Raw genomic sequence first — 27,165 nt, 5'->3', positions numbered from 1 at the left:
ATAGTTTTTGATCACTTTTCAAGTCTTTTTTGGGTGTGTGTACCTCCCACACATATACATTTTTAGACACTATTTTTTGCTTGCATGTGCCAGTTGACACAAGGTATGAAATGACAAACAAAAAGTAAGATAAAACTAATTAGTCTTTTAATTACTTCTAATTACAGCATGGTTTGTGTTACAACAAAAGTCTTTTGTTTCCTGAAAAAAAAAGTTTATTTTATATATAGCAAACGGAAAATGCAACGGAACCACTGTAAAAAAAAAATAAAACAAAACAAAAAAAACATCTTGCCTAATTTTCCCATTCAGCATGGAAATGCCCGTGATGTTTTTGTCCCCATGAGTGTGGTTCCTGTCTAACATACCCAGTTCATGAATTTGTCAGACAAAGTGGACTGAGAAAAATCGGACATATCTTGTCCTTTGAAGATGGCATCACGGTCACCCATGGCGAGCTTCATTAAGACTTCTTGGTCAACATCATTTCCTGTTGCTATCACTGTGGAGACAACCTGTGCCCTTCGCATGGCACCAACTGCCTCATCAAGGATCTTTGTGTCAGTGACGCCGTCAGTGATGAAAACAAACGATATTTCTGTGTTGCGCCTGGTCTGGCGAACACCTCTGGCACTCAAGAGGTTGTTGATGGCGTGGATGATGGCAGGCCCCACGCTGGATGAAGAATCCAGGTAAGGCAAACGAGCCAAGCCATCAGAGATGATGGCTGCATTGTGTGTGAGATTGAAGGCAATGTGTTTTTCATTCTCCTTGCCGTATTCCATGAGTGCCATGCGGGCTCGCATACGATCAGTCCTACTTCGGGCTAAGGTCAATCTGTCTGCCACCGTCTGTACAAATCCTCGTACATGGCGGAAGTTCTTCATTCCAAGGCGCTCTGAGCCATCCAGTAGAAAAACCAAGTCCACTGGCCGCTGGGCACATCGGGCCACATCAGGCTCTGTAATGACAGCCAACATAATGTTTGCAGAGTTTAACTCCATTGCAACGTTCGACAATTAATCCAGGAAACAATGAAACTTACCACTTTTGCATGGGAGATCAGGACACACTGTCACTGGTTCTAAAAGAGAAATTTAACATGAAAACTGAGACAAATGTTCACATGGAAATATTTGAGTGATGACTTCTTGCTTACCAGGGCAGAGCACACGCTCCATCTTATTTAAGAAGTCCTCAGCTACCAAGTCAGCAAAATGCCTCATGCCAGTGAGTCGGTCCTTCTTATGGCATGCTATTGAACTCAAGACCTCATCATCTTGTATCTTTCCAAACATGTCACCAACCCCAATAGCACTGACCACCACCCTGCTGTCATAACAGAGGGCAAGCAGGTCCTCGTTGTCACGCGGGTCATAGCGTCCATCTGTGATCACCACCACAGACACCTTGGCTTTGGCTCTCTTGCTGTCCCTGATGACGTTGTCATAGGCAAACTTGAGAGCTGAGGGTGTGAAGGTGCCCCCAGCAATCCACTGTAGGTTCTTCACGGCTGTCTTAAAGGCAGATAATGAGTTAATGTTGGGGTCATCGAGTCGAATGGCCTCGAAGGTTCCATTGTGACTGTATTGTACAACTCCCACTCTTGTTCCTAGAAAAGACCAGTTGTGTTCATCTTTATTATCCAGTAACAAATTAAGTTCAATAAGATTTTATGATGCTTTATGTCATGAGTTTAAATTAGATAAAATAGTAGCTACAGTTTTAAGGTGAAATCTCTTGCAGTGTAGCCACAGCGTTATTGAATTATTGGGTGGTACTAAAGAGGTCTGATTCTCCCAATTAAGACTAGGATACCCCAAGAGAGGTAAAATAATTTGTGGGAGGTTATGTACCTATCCTTACATGTAATTGCAAGTATATTTCCCGTGGAACAATCTTGCAATATGATTTCAGACATCAATTATTCAGTTAGTCACTGCAGCTCCAGCGATGCCTGTGTCTTGTTTTTGTGTTACCTGTTTCTGAGGCAGGGTCACTGGCCATAGAGCCCAGTCTGTTGATGGTGTTGACAACAAAGTTCTTCTCCAGGGTGAAGTTTGTCAAACCAACGCTCTCAGAGCTATCAATTACAAACACAATGTCCAGAGCTCCACAGATTTTCTCACAGTCTGGTGAAAGACGAGCACAGGAGCCACATGTTTAAACGCTTAAGTGTTTGATTTATCCTGCTATCACAAGCTCTGTATATCGGACGGCACGTACTGGGCATCTACTTACCACAGCAACCACATGTCTCCCTGATAAAAGTCATGACGTCACAATCCTGGAAAGTCACAGGTGTACTGATTAATACTCATATATAAGACGACAGTTAACCGTATCTACCAAATTCTATATTTTTTAAAGGTTACTCACAGTGAGCCCAGGATCACCCAGAGGTCCCATGTCTCCCTACACAGACAGTACATGCAGACAGGAGAGTAACTTGATCTTAAATTTGCAACTATGGTCAAGTCATTATTTGCAAGTATGCTGGTGCTTACATCACGTCCAGGTTCTCCTCTGGGCCCCCTCTGTCCTGGTTCACCCTCCTCCCCTGGCTCGCCCTGCAGGAGAAGATAACATCTTTGATGGAGGAGACACGTTGTATGTATAGCAATACGAAACATTTTTTTAAATTCTATATTTATTGTCTAATCTGTATTTGGGGGGAGATGCATATCCAGTCTGTACAGCTATTGCTTGCAGCCTTAACCAGAATATTCCAGACAGTCTTTAGGCTCTTGTGCTTTCCCACTGCTTAGGGGGCACAAACTTGTTATGAATAATAAGTGCAACTACATGGACATTATTACTGCTGCCATTTATCTGTTTAATTGTCAGCAAGATAACTCAAAAGCACGTTAACTGGTTCAAGTTAAATTGGTGGCGGTGGGCTGGGGCTCAAGGAACAGCAGATTGAAGTTTGGTGTGGATGTGGCGTGACTGCCTTTAATTCTTGATTTTTGAGCTTTGATATTGGAGCATTTGATTCAGATCCAACTTTGATCTTTCAGGTCTGATCCTGATTTCTTTGATGATTTATCTACAGCCCCAAATCAGAAAAAGTTTGGGCCCGTAATGAGGTTTTTAAGAAATTAAACGATGTAATTTCAAATGGATGATGTCAACAGGTGATTGCAATCATGAATTGGTAGAAAAGCAATATCCATGAAAGGCTGAGTCTTTGAGGAGCACAGATGGGCAGATGATCTCCAGTTTACCAACAACTGTATGGGAAAATTTTTGAATGTTAAAAAAAGGAAGATTGAAAGGGGTTTCTTATTGCATAATGTCATTAAAAAAGGCAAGGAATCTGAAGGAATTTCAGTGCAAAAAGGGCAAGGGCTCAAGCCTAAGATGAACACGAGTGATCCCCAATCCTTCAGACAACACTGCATAAACAACAGTGATTCATTAATAGCTGGTATACAGTGCATCCAGAAAGTATTCACATCACTTTACTTATTCCACATTTCACAAAGTGTGTGAATACTTGTACATGTGATTTCTTAGGTTTTTATTTTTAATAAATTTGCAACAATAATAATGATTAAAAAAACTTTTTTCATGTTGTCATTATGTGGTGTTGGGAGTAGAATTTTTTTTTTGGGGGGGGGGGGTTAACTCCATTTGGAATAAGGCTGTAACATAACAAAATGTGGAAAAAGTGAAACATTACTTTCCAGCAGCACTATAGCTACATGGGCAAGGTATTATTTTGGAAAAACTTCACTGTGCAGATATGAATAATGCATTTTTGTGACGGCAGCATTAATGCTGAAAAGTACAATAAGATGTTATGGCAACATATGCTACCTTGACATCTTTTCCATGGACGCCCATGCATTTTTCAACAAGACAATGATGAAGAAGAGACGAAAAACACATTCTGTACATGTTACAAAGGCATGACCATGGAAAAAGGGGAGTACGGGTACTGGACTGACCTGCCGGAAGTCCTTACCTGTCTCCAATAGAGAATGTAGAGAATTTTGAAATGAAAAATGCAAGAACAACTGCGTAGTGTTGCACACTTTAAGATGTGTTTGTAGGAAGAATGGAATGAAATAACACCCAAAATCCTTCATTGCTTAGTATCCTCAATGCCACAGGAGCAAAGATTTGTAATCGGAATAAAAGCTTCCAATCAGGATCAAAGATCAGAATCAAAGGTCATTCATCAGGATAAAAGATCAGTAACCAGAGACATGATCAGGAACAAAGATCAGGGTCACAGACCAATAATCATGAGAAACAAAGTTGGCAAGCTTATTCCTTTGATCCTTGAATCAAGATCAAAGAAAAACAAAGAAAAGAGATGAATGGCAATTTAACAACCTCCTTGGCAAGATTCCAAGGTCTAACGACAGTGCTCAGGATGAAAGAGGAGTGATCAAGAACCAAGATCACCTATCAAAAAATGCACAATCAAGATCAAAGGTAATTAATTAGATCAAAAATTAGTGAAGAGATCAAAGAAATAACCCTCACAATGGAAAAGAGACAAAAACGGAAGTCTCATCAGAGACATAAACATTAAACTGTTTGACAGAATGCATCTTACATTTTGTGGTTTTCCTCTTTAATGTTTTGTCCAGTTGAGGAACAACTCAGACAAACATGCACACCTCTATATATGACACGGGCAACCAGGATCAAGATCTTCATTCCGTTTCTCCTTGTAACATTCTGTGGTGGATCTGTTTAACTTACTGGCACTCCTGGCTCTCCTTTTTCTCCACGCTCTCCTTTGGGCCCACATTCACCTCGGCTCCCTACAAATCCTTTCCTGCCTGGATCCCCCCTGTCTCCCTGAAAACAGTAAAGTCACACAAATCTTTAGATGATAGTCAAACCATTTAAAGTGTTTTACATAATGCCAACAGGAAACCATACAGTGGGTCCTCTTGGTCCTTGATAGCTGAATCCTTGTCTTCCTTTGTCACCCTGCTCAAGCAGGAGAAGAAAAATGAACAATACAAAACCCAAGACAGCACATCATTAAATTGCTGATGATCATTTTCTTTGCTGATGACCAAACACTTTTCCAGAAGTGTTTCCAAACCTGTGGTCCACGGGGCCCAGGTTCTCCTCTTGGCCCAGGATCTCCAGGATTCCCCACAGTGCCCTGGAATCATCACAGCACACTGTTGTGTGTGTGTGTTTTTTTTTTTTACTTTCTACTCATCCAGAAAGCTTTTATTTATTTATTTTTTTAAACATTTCCACTTAATGTTCAAAGCATACATTTTGTCCATGACTTCCTTGTTCTCCTGATTGACCCCTTGGTCCTGGAAGTCCAAGTTCACCCTGCAAAAGCAAGAATACTCATATAAACAGATAAAATACCACTACTGGACATCATCTTTGACCTGGCCTACATACTCTGTATTAATCATACTGATGTGATTTTTTTTTTTTTTTTTTTTTTTTTTGCTGGACAATGAAAAACAGGGAGGGATTGTTTTGGGGCGGGGCAGAACATTTTCTGGTAAAACATGCATTTATGATAAGACTCAGCTGTGGCTATTCTGGGCGGACATCCAGTACATGAAGGCGTAAGCTCAGTAAAGGGTTGCATTGAAGTCCAGCTGAGTTCTGAAGAAGCGGTTGAGTCATCCCTCTTATGAAATCCTCCTGCAGCATGACCTTCTTACCTTTGTACCATTAAGTCCAACGGCCCCGGGTCGACCTCGGCTCCCCTGTAGGCCCCGTTCTCCCTTCAAATAAATTAAAGTGTCAGATTTTGTAGCACACTATTGGTCATCTATCAGTGTCGACAAAACATCACTTGAACTGTAACAATAATGTTATTTTTTTTTCCCAGCAAGCTGAACAATTTTGTGTGAATATGGTGAGTACACATGGAGCAAACCTGAGCCAAATTACATGGCACAAGATGTCTGATTTCTCTTCTAGAATCTAAAATCATGCAGAAATGTAAGACAATCATCCTTCATCTATGGTCCCAGTTCAGCAGAATTCACAGTGATTTGTTTGTGCTGTAAATAACATACTGTATTTAACTTGTACAGTATCACTTGCTTGTACAACGCATAGCATGCATCAATAAACAAAACACAATAAACATAATAATCACAATATGCATATTTCTACAAACCTTTTCTCCTGGAGGCCCATCACGTCCTTGCTTTCCCTTTGGTCCAGTCGTTCCTCTCGTTCCCTGGTAACATTTAGGTAATTTATTATTAGCGAGCATGTTGCCCGTGGGGATCCATGGGCTCTAGATTGAGTAGTGTTTTTAAAATAGGTAGCTGACATTTTTCAAGGGTGGTAATAAATTATGCAAAATCTCTATAATGGGTTGGAATGGCTTGTGCATCCAGAATGTTTTTAGAACCTTAAAAAAAATCCTTAAAAAGCAAAAAAAAAATGTACTTAAAAAATGAAAATGTTTGACTTACAGGTTCTCCTTTTTGTCCAACTGTCCCATTTTGCCCCTGGAAGAGTTTAAAGAGTAATTTCAGATTCAGTTTTGTGGCATTACAACAGAGAATAACTGAAGTGAAAGACGACTGTAAGCTGTACCAGATTTCCTTTTTCTCCTGGTCGTCCTTGGTTTCCAGGATTCCCAATTTCACCCTTAGCAGAAAACAAGAAACAGACATTTGTTTGAATAATTCTGTGTCTAAAACATATGTAAATATTCATTTCAGGAAAATGTTCTGTTCTTTAATTTGACATTGACCTTTGGCCCCTGCTCACCAACTGGACCTGGTGGACCCGGTTTTCCAGAGAAGCCTGGATAACCCTGGGGAAAAAGGAGGAGGGGGAAATTAAAACAGCTTTTGTTTAGTATCACAAACATATTTTAGAAGGATTAAAGTCATCTGTGAAGTCAACAGTCCTTTGAGGTTGGATGGAAGTGTCTCTAAACAGAAAGATATAACAAACACATTGTTAGTCATCCTCATAGTGTTTATATATATATATATATATATATATATATATATATATATATATATATATTTAATTACATCCGTCAAGGATGTAATAGAATCATCAGCATTTATTATTTATTTATTTATTTGTCTGCCTGTCTGTAAGCAGGATTACGTCAAAGGTACTGCACGGATTTTGACAGAATTTTCGCCACAGGTAGATATTAGTCCACGGAAGACTCCATTAAATTTTGGAGGTGATCTGGGTCTGGATCCAGATTCTGGATCAAGTTTCACTTTAGTATATAGGTTTTGAAGGATTACTGTCTGTTAAGAGGATTATGTCAAAACTACTGCATGGATTTTGATGACATTTTTAACACAGATACTGTACATATTAGTCCAAGGAAGACTCCGTTAAATTTTGGAGGTGATCCAGATAAGGATCTGGATTCTGGAGCAAGTTTCCCTTTATATAGTCTTTGAAGGATTATGTCAAAACTAATACACGGATTCTCACCAAATTTTCACCACAGACACATAATAGGGCCTGGAAGACTCCAATGCATTTTGGAGGTGATCTGAATCCGGATTGGCGGACGTCAGAATTCTATGATTGCTCTTGTATATAGTTTATTCTGGATTCGGGATCAGACCTTCTTGGCATGGGTAGCAAATCTGAGAACAAAATTCTAATGCTAACCATGACTACCTGGTGGTGCTGTGTATATTCCTGATGCGGTACTTATTGATATAATTTCCTTTGGGTAAAAAGTTAAAAGACAGATTGATGGATCATCAGTCTGATGAAAAATATAAGTGGAATGTTACTCTATCAATGAAAATGGATGACAGTTGTATGCAAAGTTTCCGACACCTTTCTCTATATTAATATTTTTAATAATGTAAAAAAAAATCAAGCTTTTTCCAATTAACAAATATTTGCATGCTTTAATATTAAAGTGAAAACAATAATTATATAAGACTCATACCCCCATCACACATAACCGGAATCACGCAGAATGGCATCGGAATTATGAATCAGCACACATCCGAAAAGTGCCGGATTTCAGTTCCAAAATGTTCTGAAAGCCATCAGTTGGTCAAAATTGACTGGTAGCCCCAAGTGTAATGCACAGGTTCAAAACCCTCCGGGCGACGTTGAGATGGGACACCTATCCGACGGCGGTCCATGTGTAATCTGATGATGATTTGACCACTGTTTACATATTCCAACAGTGGCAAAATGGGATCCAAAATAATCGCTGGTCGTTCCCACTGTGTTTTGTGCAATGACGCTACCTCTGATTTTAGGGCATGAAGTTTGGGGTTCCGCAGGGATCTGTTCTGGGCCCCCTGCTTTTTTCCCTGTATATAGCACCCCTTGGGAACATACTGCGGTGTTTTGTGTTGCTTTTCATTGCTATGGTGATGACACTCAATTATACATGTCGATAACTGCTGGAAATCTTGTCCACATAAAAGCTTTAGAAGACTGTCTTGTAGCAGTGAGAAGCTGGATGTCTAGTAACTTTCTGCTTTTGAACTCTGATAAGACTGAAATGATGGTTCTTGGTCCATCAGTCTAGGTTTGTGTGTTATACATCCTACTGACAAAGTGAGGAACCTTGGGGTAATTTTTGATCCTACGTTGTCCTTTGACCTCCACATTAGGGACATTACGAGGACTGCTTTCTTCCGTCTAAGAAATATAAATCAAAATCAAATCAAATCGATTTTATTTATATAGTGCCAAATCACAACAAACAGTTGCCCCAAGGCGCTTTATATTGTAAGGCAAAAGCCATACAATAATTACAGAAAAACCCCAACGGTCAAAACGACCACCTTTGAGCAAGCACTTGGCGACAGTGGGAAGGAAAAACTCCCTTTTAACAGGAAGAAACCTCCAGCAGAACCAGGCTCAGGGAGGGGCAGTCTTCTGCTGGGACTGGTTGGGGCTGAGGGAGAGAATCAGGAAAAAGACATGCTGTGGAAGAGAGCAGAGATCAATCAAATATAGCAAAGATTCGTCCCATCCTGTCTATGGCTGATGCTGAGACTCTGATTAATGCTTTTATTTCTTCCATATTGGACTATTGTAATGCTCTGTTTTCTGGTTTACCACAGTCCAGCATCAGGGGTCTTCAACTGGTTGAAAATGCTGCTACCAGACTTCTGAGATGAAGCAGAAGGTTTGACCACATTACGCCGGTTCTGGCGTCCCTTCACTGGCTTCCGGTCTTTTTGAGATCGGATTTTAAAGTGTTATTATTGGCCTATAAAATTGTTCATGGACTGGCACCCCCTACCTGCCCGGCCTAGTTGAGCCCTATATTGCGGCTCGGGCCCTGTGTTCACAGGGTGCAAGCCTATTGTGCGTCCCTAGGGTGAATAAAAAGTCAGCGGGTTACACAGCCTTTTCTCACTGCGCCCCAGCTCTGTGGAATGATCTGCCTGCACAGATCTGACAGTCAGACTCTGTGGAGACTTTTGAGGCTAGATTGAAGACACACTTTTTTCCCTGTTTTATCATTAGTATTTTATACGATTGTGTGTCTTCTTTTATTCCTTTTATTTATTTTATTCCTTTTACTTATTTATGTTTTAAATTTTTTATTGTGATTTTAATCTTTAGTTCATTTTTTTCTGCCTTTTAAATGATGTTTGTGAAGCGCCTTGAGGTGACGTGTCGTGATTTGGAGCTATATAAATTAATGAATTTGATTTGATTTGAGCACATACGAGGGAACCTCGAGATAGATCTGGCAGTGCAAAGCCTGCCGGTATGACCTGCATGTGCCACGTATAATAATGACCACCACCACCCCCCCGAAGCGCAAAGGAATGGTTGAAATGTATGTGGCACGCGTCATCATGATAATAATTCTGAATTATTATCCAGTTATTGAATTATTATTATTATTGTCCAGTGGCGAGCGGGCCTCCCACATTCACTTAGTGGCCCATGCAGCAATATGCATACACACACACACACACACACACACACACACACACACACACACACACACACACACACACACACACACACACACACACATAGGGCTGAGTGATAACTGCAGCCCCACCTGTGTGCGAGGACCGCACATGCGCCACGCACCCACATGCACTTGCGAGTGTGAGGAACACAGCTCTCTGGTCCCGTGCTTGGCATCCAGACGTTTGGACATCGGACAGTCCACAGTGCCTTTTATGGCCATCTGACGGCATCGTGCAGGTGTGGACGAGGTACTCCGGATGCCTTCCGACAGGGCTAACCACACTTCTTTTCCTCCCGACTGCGTCGGATTATGGTAATATTTGCCATTGGGCATGGTTCCTCCACATTCTTGCTATGTGTGACGGGGGCAAGTCTGTAAACTGCCACTGTTGCAATTAATTATTGAAAGGGAAAAATATCACAGGCCTCAATTAATGACTGAATTGTTTCTGTACTCATCCACACCTTAGGTCCTGGGCCACCTTGTGGTCCGGGGTCACCAACTTCTCCAGGGTGTCCATCTGGTCCCTTTCAGACACAACAAAATTATTATTTTCATATATACAGTTGTACATTGTTTTAATATTACCATATAATAATATACCATATAATAATATCACTCGGGGTGAGGAGGAGTAACAGGAAGACAGAGGTTGGGAATGAGAATAAGTAGTAGCCAGTAAACCAGTAGATCTGGTATTTATATTTGTGTATTTGCAAATTGTTTTTTACTTTCACTTTTGATACTCTGTGTGCTGCAATATAATACTGCTGGAACCCCAATTTCCCTGAGGGAGTCTTCCCAAGGGATCAGTAAAGTTCTGTCTAATCCAATCTAATCTATTAATGCATGATCAAAATGAAATTTTAGAAAACCGAGTCACACTATTAACTATTTGTTAGACATATTGTAAAAGAAATGTTGTGAAAGTGTAGTGACACGGACCCACAACAGGGGGCGTAAATGAACAGACATTGAAAGAGTCAAATATGAACACTTTACTGTTGTGAATGAGCACAACACAGAGGAATGTGAAATTTTACAGACAGTCAATCACTAGGGTGACGTGTGGGCAGGCTCGAGGATAGAAGACATCTGTCCTGAGATGAACCGGAACCACACGATTTCCTCCGCCACCGAACCCGGAGAATACTGGAGTCGCCAAGTCCCGAGTCCCCAGGTGGCCACCGTCTTCGAAGGTTGGATCTGGTACTGCTGGCAGGGAGCAGAGACAATAAGATATGGGTGTGTGCACACCCAGTAGCAACAACGGTGGGAATTCCACCTCCACCTCTAACACACACTCGTGCAGCTCCTGTCTACCCACTTATCTGGTAGAGGTGTGCAGCGAAGCCGTCGCTGGTCACACCGATCTCACAGACAAGGAACACTTCAGGAAAACGGCTGCAAAACAGAGTTCAGACTGATACACAGTTCACTTTCAAGGCTGAGAATACTACCTGAACGGTTTGACGATATCTCGGCGATGAGGTGGAGATGACGTCCGGGTTTTATGGAGTGAGTTGATGAAGCATGAATGAGTGACAGCTGTCAGGAGATAATGAGTGACAGCTGTCACCCCGGCTGTGTCCGTGGCGGCGGCGCCCTCTCGTGCCTGAAGCCCGCACTTCAGGCAGGACGCCCTCTGGTGGTGGGCCAGCAGTACCTCCTCTTCTGTCGGCCCACACAACAGGACCCCCCCCCCCCCCCAACGGACGCCTCCTGGCGCCCGACCAGGCTTATCGGGGTGTCGACGGTAGAAATCGGCCAGGAGGGCCGGATCCAGGATGAAGCTCCTCTTCACCCAGGACCGTTCTTTGGGTCCATACCCCTCCCTTTCCACCAGATATTGGAACCCCCGGCCCATTCGACGGACGGCCAGGAGCTGGCACACTGTCCAGGCCGGCTCCCCGTCAATTATCCAGGCAGGAGGCGGCGCTGGACCGGGAGCACAGAGGAGTGAGGTGTGGTTTGATCTTGGAGATGTGAAACACCGGGTGGATCCGCAGTGAAGCGGAGAGCTGGAGCTTCACTGCGGCAGGGCTAAGGACCTTGAGGATGCGGAAGGGTCCGATGAACCTGTCTATCAGTTTTGGTGACTGTACCTGAAGCGGGATGTCCTTTGTCGACAACCACACTTCCTGCCCGGGCTGGTATGCAGGGGCCGGGGACTGCCGGCGGTCTGCATGGGTCTTGGCCCTCGTCCGGGCCTTCAACAAGACAGAAAGGGCGATGCGCCACACCCGATGGCACCTCCGAAGGTGGGCCCGGACCGAGGGCACACCGACCTCTCCCTCAACCACAGGAAATAACGGGGGCTGGTACCCCAAACACACCTCAAACGGGGAGAGGCCGGTGGCAGAAGACACCTGGCTGTTATGCGCATACTTGATCCAGGCCAGGTGGGTGCTCCAGGCCGTCGGGTGCGCGGATGTCACACAGCGGAGGGTCTGTTCCAACTCCTGGTTGGCCCGTTCTGCCTGTCCGTTTGTCTGTGGATGGTACCCGGATGAGAGGCTCACGGTGGCCCCCAGTTCCCTGCAGAAACTCCTCCAGACGTGAGAGGAAAACTGGGGACCATGATCCGAGACAACATCTGTAGGGATCCCATGCAGACGGACGACGTGGTGGACCAGGAGGTCCGTTGTCTCCTGAGCCGTAGGGAGCTTCGGGAGGGCCACGAAGTGGGCCGCCTTGGAGAATCGGTCCACTATCGTGAGGATGGTGGTGTTGCCCTGGGACGGTGGGAGGCCCGTGACAAAATCCAGGCCGATGTGGGACCAGGGGCGATGAGGCACAGGAAGCGGTTGGAGCAGTCCTTGGGACTTCCTGTGGTCAGCCTTGCCCCTGGCGCAGGTGGTGCAGGCCTGGATGTACTCCCGGATGTCGGCCTCCATAGGTGCCCACCAGAAGCGCTGCCGGACAACTGCCACGGTCCTTCGCACCCCCGGATGACAGGAGAGCTTGGAACCGTGACAGAAGTCTAGGACCGCAGCCCTGGCCTCTGGTGGGACATATAGTTTGTCCTTTGGTCCAGTTCCCAGGTCCGGGCTTTGTGCCAGGGCCTCCCGGACGATCTTCTCCACGTCCCAGGTGAGGGTGGCCACGATAGTGGACTCAGGCAGGATGGGCTCCGGTGGATCCGACAGCGCAGTTTTGACCTCCTCTTCGTGTACCCGGGACAAGGTATCCGATCTCTGGTTCTTGGTCCTGGGGCGATAGGTGATCCGGAAGTCAAAACGCCCGAAGAACAGTGACCAGCGGGCTTGCCTGGGGTTCAGCCGCTTGGCGGTCCTGATATACTCCAGGTTCGGATGGTCAGTGAAAACCGTGAATGGCACAGACGCTCCCTCCAACAGGTGTCTCCACTCCTCAAGGAGCCTCTTTCACCGCAAGGAGTTCTCGATTGCTGACGTCATAGTTCCGTTCAGCCGGGTCAACCTGCGAGAAAAGTAGGCACACGGGTGAAGAACCTTATCAGTCTCACCACTCTGGGATAGCACGGCTACTATCCCTGAGTCAGAGGCGTCCACTTCAACCACAAACTGGCGGCTAGGGTCGGGCTGCACCAAAACTGGCACAGTAGAGAACTGTCGTTTCAACTCCTTGAACGCGGCTTTGCACCGATCCGACCAGGTGAAGGGGACTTTTGGAGAGGTCAGGGCTGTCAGGGGGCTAACTACCTGACTGTAGCCCTTAATGAACCTCCTATAGGAATTAGCGAAGCCGAGGAACTGTTGCAGCTTCCTACGGCTTGTAGGTTGGGGCCAATCTCTCACCGCCACAACCTTGGCCGGATCAGGGGCGACGGAGTTAGAGGAGATGATAAAACCCAGGAAGGACAAAGAAGTGCGGTGAAACTGGCACTTCTCACCCTTCACAAACAGTCGGATCTCTAACAACCGCTGCAGGACCTGACGTACATACTGGACATGGGTCTCAGGATCCGGAGAAAAGATGAGAATATCGTCCAGATATACGAAGACGAATCGGTGCAGGAAGTCCCGCAAGATGTCGTTAACCAAGGCTTGGAACGTCGCGGGGGCGTTGGTGAGGCCGAACGGCATGACCAGGTACTCAAAGTGACCTAAGGGGGTGTTAAATGCTGTCTTCCATTCGTCTCCCTTCCGGATCTGAACCAGGTGATACGCATTCCTAAGATCCAGCATAGTAAAGATTTTGGCTCCATGCAGGGGGGTGAACACGGAATCCAACAACGGCAACGGGTATCGGTTGCGAACCGTAATCTCATTCAGCCCCCTGTAATCAATGCATGGACGGAGTCCGCCATCCTTCTTGCCCACAAAAAACAAACCTGCACCCATCTCGATCTCCACCCGATGATTTCCAGACACCACCAGAGTTACAGGTTGTGTCTTGTGCGTGATTAAAAGGAGAAGGGTGCCATCTAGTGCCCGCACCTGCAATGGCGAAGGAAGCACCACCAGAGGGAGCCCTACCTCCCTTGCCCATCTGCTGTCCAGCAGATTCCCTTCTGACCCCATGTCCACCAGTGCTGGGGCTTGAAGGGTTAAATCCCCGCTTAGGATTGTAACTGGGAGTCGTGTGGAAACATGTGTATGTCCCACGTGAATGTCTTGGCCCACCCTTAGCCCAGTTTCTAGGGGTGGGAGTTGGTGTTTTAACCACTTGGGCAGTCTCTCTGCAGGTGCTCATTAGAACCGCAGACAAAACACTCCCCGCGGGCCAGCCTCCTCTGTCTGTTAGGTGGTCTAAATGTGGCCCTGCTCGTGTCCATAGCTTCGTCAGCAGGGGGAGCTGTAGCCACATGGAGCGTTGAGGCCGTGGAGCGTGGGGAGGGCGGAACCTTTTCGAACCCGGAAGGGAGAGCGACGGTGCATGCCCGGCCACATCCTTCGTCTCGCTCCCGACGGCGTTCCTCCAACCGATTGTCTAACCGTATAACGAGATCGATAAGTCCATCTAAATCCCGCGGTTCTTCCTTAGCTACCAGGTGCTCCTTCAGGACCGACGACAGTCCGTTTATGAAGGCGGCGCGGAGCGCAACGTTATTCCAGCTGGACCTCGCAGCCACGATGCGGAAGTCGACTGCATATTCGGCTGCGCTCCAGCGCCCCTGTCGCATTGACAGCAGCACTGTTGAAGCGGTCTCTCCTCTGTTAGGGTGATCAAACACTGTTCTGAACTCCCTCACAAACCCAGTATAAGAGGTAAGGAGCCGTGAGTTTTGCTCCCAAAGCGCTGTAGCCCAAGCGCGTGCCTCACCACGAAGCAAGTTAATAACATAAGCCACCTTGCTGGCATCAGACGCGTACATCACGGGTCGTTGTGCGAAGACGAGCGAACACTGCATCAGAAAGTCCGCGCACGTCTCCACACAACCCCCGTACGGCTCTGGGGGACTTATGTATGCTTCAGGGGATGGTGGGGGAGTTTGTTGAACGACCAGTGGAACGTTAATATCGGGCACAGGGTTGGCAGGAGGAGGAGCCGCAGCAGCGCTCTGATCGCGCGCTTCCACCTGAGCGGTGAGAGCCTCCATCCTGCGATTAAGGATGACGTTTTGCTCGGTCATCAAATCCAGCCGAGCGGTAAAGGCGGTGAGGATTTGCTGCAACTCACCCAGCACGCCTCCTGCAGGCGCCTGTGCACCCTGCTCATCCATTGGCTGTCCAACAGATGGGTGACGCCCCTCGGGATCCATTACGCTGGCCGAGATATCCTGTTGTGAAAGTGTAGTGACACGGACCCACAACAGGGGGCGTAAATGAACGGACAATGAAAGAGTCAAATATGAACACTTTACTGTTGTGAATGAGCACAACACAGAGGAATGTGAAATTTTACAGACAGTCAATCACTAGGGTGACGTGTGGGCAGGCTCGAGGATAGAAGATGTCTGTCCTGAGATGAACCGGAACCACACGATTTCCTCCGCCACCGAACCCGGAGAATACTGGAGCCGCCAAGTCCCGAGTCCCCAGGTGGCCACCGTCTTCGAAGGTCGGATCTGGTACTGCTGGCAGGGAGCAGAGACAATAAGATATGGGTGTGTGCACACCCAGTAGCAACAACGGTGGGAATTCCACCAACACCTCTAACACACACTCGTGCAGCTCAGCTTATCTGGTAGAGGTGTGCAGCGAAGCTGTCGCTGGTCACACCGAACGCCGATCTCACAGACAAGGAACACGTCTGGAAAACGGCTGCAAAACAGAGTTCAGACTGACACACAGTTCACTTTCAAGGCTGAGAATACTACCTGAACGGTTTGACGATATCTCGGCGATGAGGTGGAGATGATGTCCGGGTTTTATGGAGTGAGATGATGAAGCATGAATGAGTGACAGCTGTCAGGAGATAATGAGTGACAGCTGTCACCCCCGGCTGTGTCCGTGGCGGCGGCGCCCTCTCGTGCCTGAAGCCCGCACTTCAGGCAGGACGCCCTCTGGTGGTGGGCCAGCAGTACCTCCTCTTCTGGCGGCCCACACAACAAGAAATACATTTACAAAAAGCATGAGTGGGAAAATAACGTCTCAATAACTACACACTGACCTTATCACCCGGATCACCTTTACAACCAGGAGCTCCAATTCGGCCAACTTTACCCTGAAGATTTCACAAGCACAACCATATAAATATATTGCACATATTGTTATTCTGTTATCTTTGTTTGATTTATGTATTGTGTTTTTACCTTTTGTCCATCAGTTCCATTCCTGCCAGGTAATCCTGACAAACCCTATGTATTTAGAGGTTGGGCAAAAAGAAATATTAACTCCACCATGTAAACGTTTGCTTTTTATAGACTGTTACATGTAAAAATAAAACCAAAATATCTGATCTGGAAGTTAAGAGGTATTTACCTTTACTCCACTTGCTCCAATTTCACCCTGTAGAGGCAGAAAGAATGCCAAATCAAAATGAAACTGCTATTTTATTTGATAAATCAACAAAATGAATAAACATTAATATTTAGTGTTTACCTTGTCACCTTTGTTGCCAAGCTCCCCCTATATCAGAGCAGACAGTGACAAGATAGAGATATTTTTTTTTTCACAACAGATTTTGATAAGTACAGTATAAAATCATCAATTAATATTCTCCAACAAACCTTTGGACCTGGTCGTCCAATTGGACCTTCAATCCCAGGATCACCCTGTAATAAATATAATGTATTAATATGTATGTAATATGTAATAATATGTAATAATTACATATGTAATATAAAGCATTATAGTGTTATTATGAATACAATAATGTCATTTCTTGTCCATAAGCTGTAGTTCCAGTCTCAGCTTACCTGGGAACCCTTTTCACCTTTTGGTCCTGGATATCCTCGATCTCCTTTTATACCCTAAAAATCAACAAGATAAACTGTAATAAAACAACTTTTGGTATGAACAAAATATACATTATTAATTAAATGGTAATTGCTTAATACACTAATTTTATAGTTATAAATTATAACAACATGACCTTTAATAAGAAGATCAACATACATGTTAAGTACATGATAATTATATAATATAGCAAATTAAATGGTATTGTAATATAATCCAGTATATAATATAAATATTATATACTGATATAATACAATAATTCTATAGCCACAGATTATATTCTAGCAAAGCAACCTCTAGTATGAACAAAAATATGTGAATTTTGATTTAATTGTTTTAATTTTTTTCTACTTTTTTCAGAAAGTAATATATATATATATATATATATATATATATATATATGTGTGTGTGTGTGTGTATAAAATAACTAATAGCTAACAGTGAATGAAGCATTCACTGTATTCAGTAATTATTTACTTATTGTGCCCATTGTCTTGATAATTGATTAAATAATATGAATTCAAGTCTTAGTTAACATGAAGATGTTCAATAAATTATTAATAAACAGTTTAATTATTTCACTGTTGGTTAACAATTATTACAACATTAATTAATGTACCACACATTAATCATGTGGTACAGCAGAGTAAGTAGCATTATAAATTACACAGTATAGCAGTTCTACAATTTTAAACAAATACCCTTTTGTAGAATCAATAACTCTTTATTCAATGATATTATGGTGAATTAGTTAAATATATAGTGCAATACATTGATGATGAATACTTTATTGAGCAAGTTAAAAACATTTATACATTGCGCACATTCATCTTTGAAAATCCGTACATTACTCAAAGGGAGTAGAATGAAGTAAAACTTATATTCATTCATTCACATTCATAATTATTAGTTATATAAACACAAAGAAAACATTAGCAGTAATAAATATATACATTTATTTAATTTGTTTAAGTGGTTAAAAAAGACAGACCTTTTGACCTCGGAGCCCTGATGGACCAGGGTGTCCAGGAGCCTCAAAGCATGAATCTTTATAACACTACACAACAGCATAGAACAGTATTAATGCACATAAAGAAGAGACAAGTTATTATATTTATTGTTGTAGAAGTTATGCCAAAGTCCTGTAAACATACAAATAGTAATGAGTAAGTTTGAGAAATGTATTATCTACCTGTAAATAGGCTTGATATTTCTATAAAGAGAAGATGACAGCTGATTAAAAGCATTCATATATGTTGTATCAAGCCAATGCACGTGTTCAATGACAGGAAACAAGCATCTTTCTGATTACCATAGCCTTTATGATACGGTCAATAGAGTCCGTCTTTATTTTTGGTCGTCCTTCGACAACCTCCACAGCTGTGTAATCATATCGATACAACTCAGAAGGGGAGTTGGCAATCAAATCCATTCCAACTTGGTCAAAGCTCCTGGATGCTGCCACGGAGAAAATTTGGATCCCTTTCTCTCTGGCCTTCTCCGCAGCCAATTTAATCCCGTCACATGGATTTGCAGTAACAAAACCATCGGTGATGACCACAGAGAAGAGTGCAGCCTTCCTCCCTGTGTAGCTGTGGGTCATGGCGTACGTCATGTTTGTAATGGCACAGTCAGTATGAGTACCTTTCCCCAGGTATTTAATGCCACTCAGACTCCTGATGAAGCTCTCCCTGGTTGCAAACTGGCTGAAGAATACCTGTGTCTGGGAGTAGTGCAGCCCTCCAATGGACCAGGTGATCTTAACCTGGTCTTTGTACTCCTCATCAGCCAGCTTTTGGGCAAACATCTTGGTGAACTCCTTGATATTTTCCACCAGTATTCCAGGCGGGGACTCCTGCAAGGCAATTGTCTCCGAGGTATCAATTGTGAAATACAGTTTGATTGGACAATCAACCACTTCTGAAAGAGAGGACAATTCGTGAGGAATTGATTTAAGGTTTGAAAAATGACAGCTAAAGAATAATAAAGGATAAACTCACTTTTTTGCAACCCTATGAAAGCTCCCCCATTCAAGCCCACCAATGCCCCATTTTCATACTCTGGAAAATAGGGTAATTCAGTTCAATTTGTTTGTATAGGGCCAAATCACAACACAGGTCATCTCATGGCACTTCACAAGAGCAGGGTCCAAAAGAGTGAACCCAATTCAGTTGGGCGACAATAATAGAAAACATCAACAAAAGCAGTACAACATACAAGAGTTTTGATTACTGAATGACTGTGAGTGAGGGCAGAAGCCAGCTGGGAGTTGCAAAATTCCACAGTACACTCAAATTACATGTGAAACAATGCTAACCTACTTTTTAACCAATGGCACCTTTGTGATGTCGCGTCTGAAGATATATTTCCAGCATGGTGTATTGTTTCTGATATACCAGCTTATATCGACCCTGTACTGATCAGTCTGTTTATGGTGGATGTCATAAAAAAAAAAGCCTTAAAAAAGTTTTATTAAAAACGTTAAACTTGCATTATGTCAAATGATAGAATAAAATCAAAATCAGGCGATATAAATAACACAAGTACAACATATTATACACTGTAAGCCTCTCCGCTAAGCTAGCCAAGGCAGAACTGATGTGTTCCTATTAGCCAAACCAGCTAACATCCAACTTTTGTTTTCAAACATTCTTGAACAAGGAACAACAAAAGTACAAGCTGTATCTTTAACTCATGTTTACGGCACGAGTATCACCAGTGTGTAAATAAATAGCCTGGGAGCATGTGCTAGTGTTCTGTGTTAGGACATCCAAGACACCATGGAACCGCACTGAGTCCTGAAAGGAAACTACCCAAGCAAACAACCCATCCTCAGTGGTGGGCACCTCCGGCAGCCGACAGGCCCCTTTCTGCTGGGGCGGGCACCCTGCTCAGCGTGCCGCTCTCGCTGGAGCGTCATCTCTGCTATTTTGGCATTGTGGGATATCTGGCCCACAGACTGAGCTTGCCAGACTACTTTCGCCTGACCCAGTTTCTGGTTGTTTGCAAAAATGGTACTGAATTTGTCGACATGAGAAGATGCTGCTGGATGAGTGTGAATATTGACTTATGATCATTTAGGTGTAAAAACACACAAGATACACAAGTTCTTGTGCCAAATATCACAATTATCTGGGAACTACTTTTTGCGCAGGAATTCATCAAGCACATCGGCTGCAGGTTTTAGCACAGAATATCTAGAAACTGGCTAGAAGTTCGGCCAAAACGAGAGCGTCCACTTTTAGTTTGCCATAAGCTAAGCTAGTGGCGCTCGCAAGAGTGTGGGGACAGGGCTGAGCTCCTCACAGCGGCCTGACTGTTGCAGACCCATAACAGACAGGAACTAACTTGTATGTTTTTAGGGATTACAAACGTTTTTGGCCGTTAAGCTTTACTCGCTATGGCAGCAAAAAAAAAAAAAAGCTAGTGGACTGAAAGTTAGCGGAAGCTAATTGGTCTGGTGGTTTTCAAAGTTAGCTGAAAAGCTAATAAAAAAGTTACCGTGGCTAATTAACAGTTAGCATATAAACAGAACTGTGCCCACCACTGCATCCTTCCCTAATTCTCAATGCAGCTGTCTTTCTGCCACCGACAACTGAATCATGGGTGTCCCCTTGGGCTTCTCCAACTGGGGGTTCTCAACACTGAGGCACCTGTGCGCTAGATCACCTCCAAAGGAAACTAACATATTGCCAAAATGTCATAGTTGACGCTACTTCACCATCGAAGTGATACTCCTCATCTGGGCCTCCTTCAGTTACCCTTGTGTGACAAAAATTCACCAGTACATAAAGACCCCCCAAAGAAACCAAGTACCAAAGACAGCTAGTTGTCACCTTAGGTTACTGGTTAGCATCCAAGTCTCACAACCGTATACTAAGACAAGAAAGACCAGGACCGTAAAGACTTGGACCTTTGTTTTCCCTCCAAAGATATCGGCATCACCAAACGCCTCTGTCCAGCACCTCCATAAGATCTTCCCGTCTCTCAATTTCAAAGGCAGAGGACCCAAAGACATGAATACCCCTTGGTAAATAGTCCATAGAATAATTTAATAATGTCACCCACAAAACAAGGTGTGAATAATCAATAATGTAATTTTAAGATAAATAATAAAATAGTTTGTTTACGTAGAACTTTATTGCAGGGTTGCCATTGATGCCCATGCACTTTTTCAGTAATTTCAATAAAGAAATTCCTCTCACACAGCTCAGTAGACAAAGGTGAGTAGAGCACTCAGAGATCATGAACAAGATTTTAATTAGTAAGGCTGCAAAAAAGCAAAACTGTCCTTTATGGGGCTGAAAAGAAAAAGCTCACTCTGACAGCCTGAAGGATCAGGTGGAACTGCAGATGGAGTCGGGTCTGGACTGTCACCTCGACCTCGTGACCTTTGGCCAAGAGGCGTCAGACCTTGTTGAATTACAGCTTGCAGCATAAACAGAAAGAAGGACCCTGAAATCATCCTTTTCTTAACAACCTAAAAAAGAGCAAAGACAGAGCATGTATTAGACAGCTCCAAGAACTTTACTTATAACTGTTTTTAAAATGCAGAAAAATATCTGTCTGTTTACAGAAGGTGTCCACAGAGGGATATGGAATGTTTACTGCTGATTTAAACAATGTCCAGCAATAGCTGCTGGTAAGTGAATAGAGCCACCAATGTTCAAAATATGAAACAGAAATAGATTTTGTGGTTGTTGGATCACTTCTGTTCGGTGTAGGGGAGACCAGGGCTGCTTGTAACACAAGTTGGTTTTCTTAGTGTTTATACCAAGCATCGAGTGAGGCCCAAGGCCGAACGTCCGGTTTGCTTTCGCATCGGTCAGTTGCTGGTGTCGCAGACCGAATGGTCCATCCTTAAAAATCGCTTTGCCTTTTGCATCTGTGCATGCGTCATTTCGGACCACGTCTGAGACAGAGTCTCTTCACCCAAAGCGATTAAATGGATTCATGGGATTATTAACCATCAGATGATAAAGGTAAAACCTCTTAAATCATTCTAAAGTCAGTTTTAAGCAGAAACGAGGCCGTTTTAAGCAGAAACTCGACGAAATTCCGTGACGCTTTGAAATTACCAACGTGCAGTAAATGCATCAGCTAGCAGCTCATTTAGCCACGATGATCTGATTGCTTCCGTCGCCTTTTATGATGAAATAATGTTGAATTTATGTGGAAATGATTGTTGTACAAAAGCTTCAGATATCTGTCACTGATATGACTGGAGTGCAGTTTGAAGCAGAAACGAGGTGATAATCTGTGAACCGCGTCATCAGGGGTGACCGTTCAGTCACCTTAGGTCACTGGCTTTCATCCAAGTTTCATCACCACAAGCCCCACAGGTCCCAGGACCCTAAAAACTTGGACCTTCATCCTGCAGATATATCGCCATCACCATAGCCTTAAGAGTGTGCATATCATGAATGCTTGTTCTTGTTGGATTTGTGAGAATCTACTGAATCTACTGGTACCTTGTTTCCCATGTAACAATAAGAAATATACTCAAAACCTGGATTAATCTTTTTATTCACATAGCACTACTATTATTCTGAACACTACTGTACCTCTGTCCAGTGACCTCATGACTCCATGAGCTCTTCCAAGACATCATTAGATCTCAAACGTTGAGGATCAGAGACATGAAAGTCACTGCAGGTAGTTCCACCACATACAAATACACATCTAGCTAATGGCTGAGTCCAGCAAGTTATTGAAAGTAGTCTTGATTGACTCCAATTCCTTACTCAGCTTCTGTAATGCTACAATAAGGGTATCCATTGATCCTGCAAAGATCACAGCATCATCCGTGACGTCAAGGTCAATAAACATTTTCATGACAGAAAAAGAAGAAAAGGCACCTAAGTCACTAGTTTCCACAACCCTACACAACATCCAGTCCATGCAACCATTCAGTCCATTAACCTACCATCCCTGGTTCTCAAGACCAGGCACCTAAGTGGCTCTACTCTACTCTTTTCTACTCTCCTATTTTACTCTTCCTTTTTAGATATTTAGATATACCTTTGTATACTGGCATAGTTCCACCTTAGAATTGGAATATAATATATAAGATATACCTTACTGAATTTTCATGCAAGCATTGCAGAAGGGAGGAGCCAGAACACACCCCTGACGAATACTCAGAGGCTACAATACTTCTAAACTAAGACAATAGTGAATGGAAAAAAATGTACAAATGCTATGACTACTACTACTAATAATAATAATAATAACAATAATAATGACAACAACAAGTAAGTTGACCATAAGGGCAAGAGACACAACTGTACGTTTATTTTTGGCTGTCGGCCCATCTTATTTTTCCCAAAAATTAATCCTCAAATGAATAAACAGTCAAGACCTTGCCATACATTTGAGCAGCTATTGGCACCATCTAGTGGGCGATGTGAGCATTTCAGTGCTTCTGATACATTTCCTACTTAAGACCCAAAATTCAATTAAAAAGGCATTTATAAATGTCATTAATGCATGATTTTTTTTTTTTTTTTTTTTGGGCACACAGAGCTTTGACCTCTCAGTATTCATGTAAAAAAAACTTTGATTTTCAGAGTTTTACGGTTCTAGAGTTTTAAGGTGCGCAGGTTTGCCAGAAGGATGGAATTTCTCTTGACAAGCAAAGCTTACAATTGTGAGTATTAAAAATAATAATAACAGCAATAATAATAATACTTGCATCAGTTCAGCAACAGGTAACTACATTAAAAAACATCTTCCGAATTGAGAAAGCTCTTGCAAACAGAGCCAGCACAAACAAACATAACCTGCAGCACATGTGACAATTTAATCTGATAACTTGGCTGTGAAAAATTCACACAGTGCACACAAAAACACAAACGTGTTGCAAATAGCCATAACACAACAGAAGTACTAACAACACAGAAAGACTGCCCTGAGGACTTGTTAACTGGCTGGTACCTATGACTGACTGATGTTCAAAGCTTTTTGTATAAAATAATAAAATGGAAAAATAAAGCTAAAACTAAAATAATCAATAAAGTAAATAAATAAACATATTTAACTCTGCTGACCAGGTACAAATAAAGATAATAGAGCATCGTGATGCACTGAACAGTCTGTCAGTTAAAGTTCTCCAGACAGAAACCTCTTATGTTCAAATCAAACTCTTTATTACCATATTTGAGAAAACAATTTTTTTAGAGTTAAGTTTTTCTTCACATTGTTGTTGGAACACTGAAAAGTAAAGTTTGGTTTTTGAGATGACAAAATACTAAAGCATCCACCATCTTTTTCTGTCATGTTCATACTCTGAGTTTGTTTTACCCTTTGTGATTCATTGCTAGGGTGCCCAAAGGATTATGGAAGGCTCAGGAATGTTACAGTGGGAATATACACAAGGTAATTTTTCAGTTTCAATTTATTTCCATTTATATAGCGCCAAATCACAACAGAGTTGCCTCAAGGCACATCACAGAAGTAAGGTCTAACCTTACTAACCCCCAGAGCAGCAGTGGTAAGGAAAAATTCCCTCTGAGGAAGAAACCTCAAGCAGACCAGACTCAAAGGGGTGACCCTCTGCTTGGGCCATGCTACAGACACAAATTACAGAACAATTCACAAAACAAACATACAGAAAATGCTGTTGGTGCACAGGACAGGAGGGACTCCAGCACAAATACCACACCCATCTCTGGATGGAGCTGCACCTTAAACAGAGAGAAAAAACAAAATCAGGCATCAGAAAGACAAAAAATACTGTATAATTTGCCAGCATTAAACAACAAGAAAAACAAGAAATACTAACGTGATCGCCAGCCACTAGCCCTGAGCTTCACGAAAAGACTCAGAATTTAGGTAAAGTTGAGGCTGCAGCATGCTCCGTTTACTAATAAAATGAATTAAAAGAGTAAAAAAGCGCAGAACTGTACTATGCCAGTATGCCAGCCATACGAAAGGGAAAATAAGTGAGTCTTAAGTCTGGACTTGAAAGTCTCCACAGAATCTGACTGTTTTATTGACGTGGGGAGATCATTCCACGGAACAGGGGCACAATAAGAGAAATATATTGTAATATACGTATAGAATAGGTAATATCTTTAACAAGTAATTTTTTTCATTTTATGTTTATCACGTTTGTTAAAATAATAATAAAAAAACAAAACAAGTGAAAGTGTAAAGGACTGTTTTTTTTAATTAAACTAGTATACAATTTGCAGCCTTTAGCATTGTTGAATGATATAATCATTCATTGGTTCATTGGTAAATAAGCTGTTAACCAAAAGTAGAAATGTAATTTTTTTTAAACAAAAGCATTTTGTAGTTATCAAAGTCGAAAACGTGTGTACTTGTTAGATAATCTACAAGCAACAGGTTTGTTATGTCCCACAGCAACCTGTACACAAGGTTCTTAAAATGGAGCAATATCTCCACTTGGTGGACATTTACATGGTGGTTCATGTCCACCAGGTGGATACAATAGAAGAGAATTTACAATAGAAGAGAATTTAATGCAGGTACAACAAAATTTCGCCAGGAGCTGTAATATCAAAAACATATGTGTGTGTGTGTGTGTGTGTGTGTAAACCCAATTTCTTGTCGTAGCACAAACTCCATTTTTGAATATACTTTTTGAACTTTTTTTGTTAGTGACAAGTACATGTGAAATAACAGGCTTCATCTATGAATATTGCAATGCCTTTCTTGAAAGTAGAGAATTTCTTGAATCTGCTGATTGATTCCTAAAACACAATTTAAGATATTGCTCTTCATTGTCTACATTTAGAACCCAGTGATCTCAGCAGATCTCTGCATCTTTACATACAAGATTAACTGGAAAACCACACAGACAGGCTGCATGTCTCTTTGTTCTCCACGCTGCAATAGAGTTTTAGGAAAATTAGTTACGTGAGAGAAAATGTACTCACCATGTCTGCAGTACTTTGAATGCCAAACTGTGACTTTCGAGTGTCAGGAAAATATAGCAATTTGTAAAGATTGTAAGATCATCATCTCAGTCTGAACATTCACATATCAGTAGACTCAGGCTGGGTCAAGTCGTGGTTGAGGGGCCGCCCAGTTTCTCCTCAGTGCACATGTAGCAGGCACTGGGGGAGATTCCACCGAAGACTAATCAATGTTTAGATGTTATCTGCTGTTTGAAATAGCAGTTGGACTCAGGAGGATCAGCACGATGTCCAAAAGAAAACCGGTGAAGCTGGAAAAGAAAGTAAACACAATAAGCTACAATTAACTATATATCTTGTACATCTGACAGAATAGCTGTCAGTCCGAGAGACGGATTCTCTCCGAAAGTGCTGCTTTGCAAACACTTGAGCTCCTCCGTATCCTTACATGGAAAGAGCTGTGCACTCTCCCAGTTTGTGTATATAAGGCATCAGTGCACGTTGGTATTCATCATCAACAAGTCAAATTATTATTCTAATTATAAGTGAACAGCATATGGATATTTTTAAATTTGGATTTTTTTTACAGTTGCTATGTTTGCAAAAATAATTAACCGATATCGAAACTGTGGAACAAATTTGTGTGTAAATTTATGGTTTGTCAGAAACAAAAGCAGCTCCAGGGTGGCTAAGGTTGGGGGGTATTTTGGTTGATCTGACCGCATTTATCATATGTGGATAACATTAAATGTATTTATTAATTAAATTATTACAACCCCAAGGGAAGGTAAAGGTTTAGTGGTTACGTGTTGAGCTTGAGCCCAGAGGATCCTTGGTTCAAATCCCAGCCATATCGCTTTGAGATAATCTGAAGCCATTCCACCAATTAAAGTTGTACTTCCAGGGAATTTTGAAATCACAAAAGTTGTAATATTTAGCACTGAATCAAGAACACTGAGTCAAAATTTCACCTCAACCCTGTTTTTTTTTTTTTTAGAAGGTCTCAGGACATGAAATGTCTTATTTTATGGTGGTTTTTGATCAAATC

The 27,165-nt window shown here is 42.6% G+C and overlaps 1 protein-coding gene across 1 annotated transcript; it reads right to left on the bottom strand.

The window, feature by feature from the left end:
• Positions 1 to 36: 36 nt before the first annotated feature.
• LOC117524406 (collagen alpha-2(VI) chain-like) lies at positions 37 to 26,425 on the bottom strand. The gene is made up of 28 exons (XM_034186177.1): positions 26,139 to 26,425; positions 21,556 to 21,715; positions 18,548 to 19,155; positions 18,428 to 18,448; positions 18,227 to 18,292; positions 17,196 to 17,249; positions 17,007 to 17,051; positions 16,879 to 16,905; positions 16,759 to 16,785; positions 16,590 to 16,634; positions 16,448 to 16,501; positions 10,375 to 10,437; positions 6,716 to 6,778; positions 6,556 to 6,609; positions 6,432 to 6,467; positions 6,128 to 6,190; positions 5,664 to 5,726; positions 5,254 to 5,316; positions 5,072 to 5,134; positions 4,903 to 4,953; positions 4,720 to 4,818; positions 2,508 to 2,570; positions 2,380 to 2,415; positions 2,242 to 2,287; positions 1,980 to 2,132; positions 1,160 to 1,612; positions 1,046 to 1,084; positions 37 to 961 (listed from the first exon to the last, which is right to left on the bottom strand). Exons 1-28 carry the CDS (start codon positions 26,139 to 26,141, stop codon positions 360 to 362), a joined length of 3,120 nt encoding a protein of 1,039 aa, XP_034042068.1. The 5' UTR covers positions 26,142 to 26,425; the 3' UTR covers positions 37 to 359.
• Between the last annotated feature and the right edge of the window lie 740 nt (positions 26,426 to 27,165).

Source organism: Thalassophryne amazonica, chromosome 14, assembly GCF_902500255.1.
Source record: "Thalassophryne amazonica chromosome 14, fThaAma1.1, whole genome shotgun sequence".
Taxonomy (NCBI): Eukaryota; Metazoa; Chordata; class Actinopteri; order Batrachoidiformes; family Batrachoididae; genus Thalassophryne; species Thalassophryne amazonica.
The sequence above is the reverse complement of the archived record's forward strand: the minus strand, read 5'-3'. Positions and strand labels throughout refer to the sequence as shown.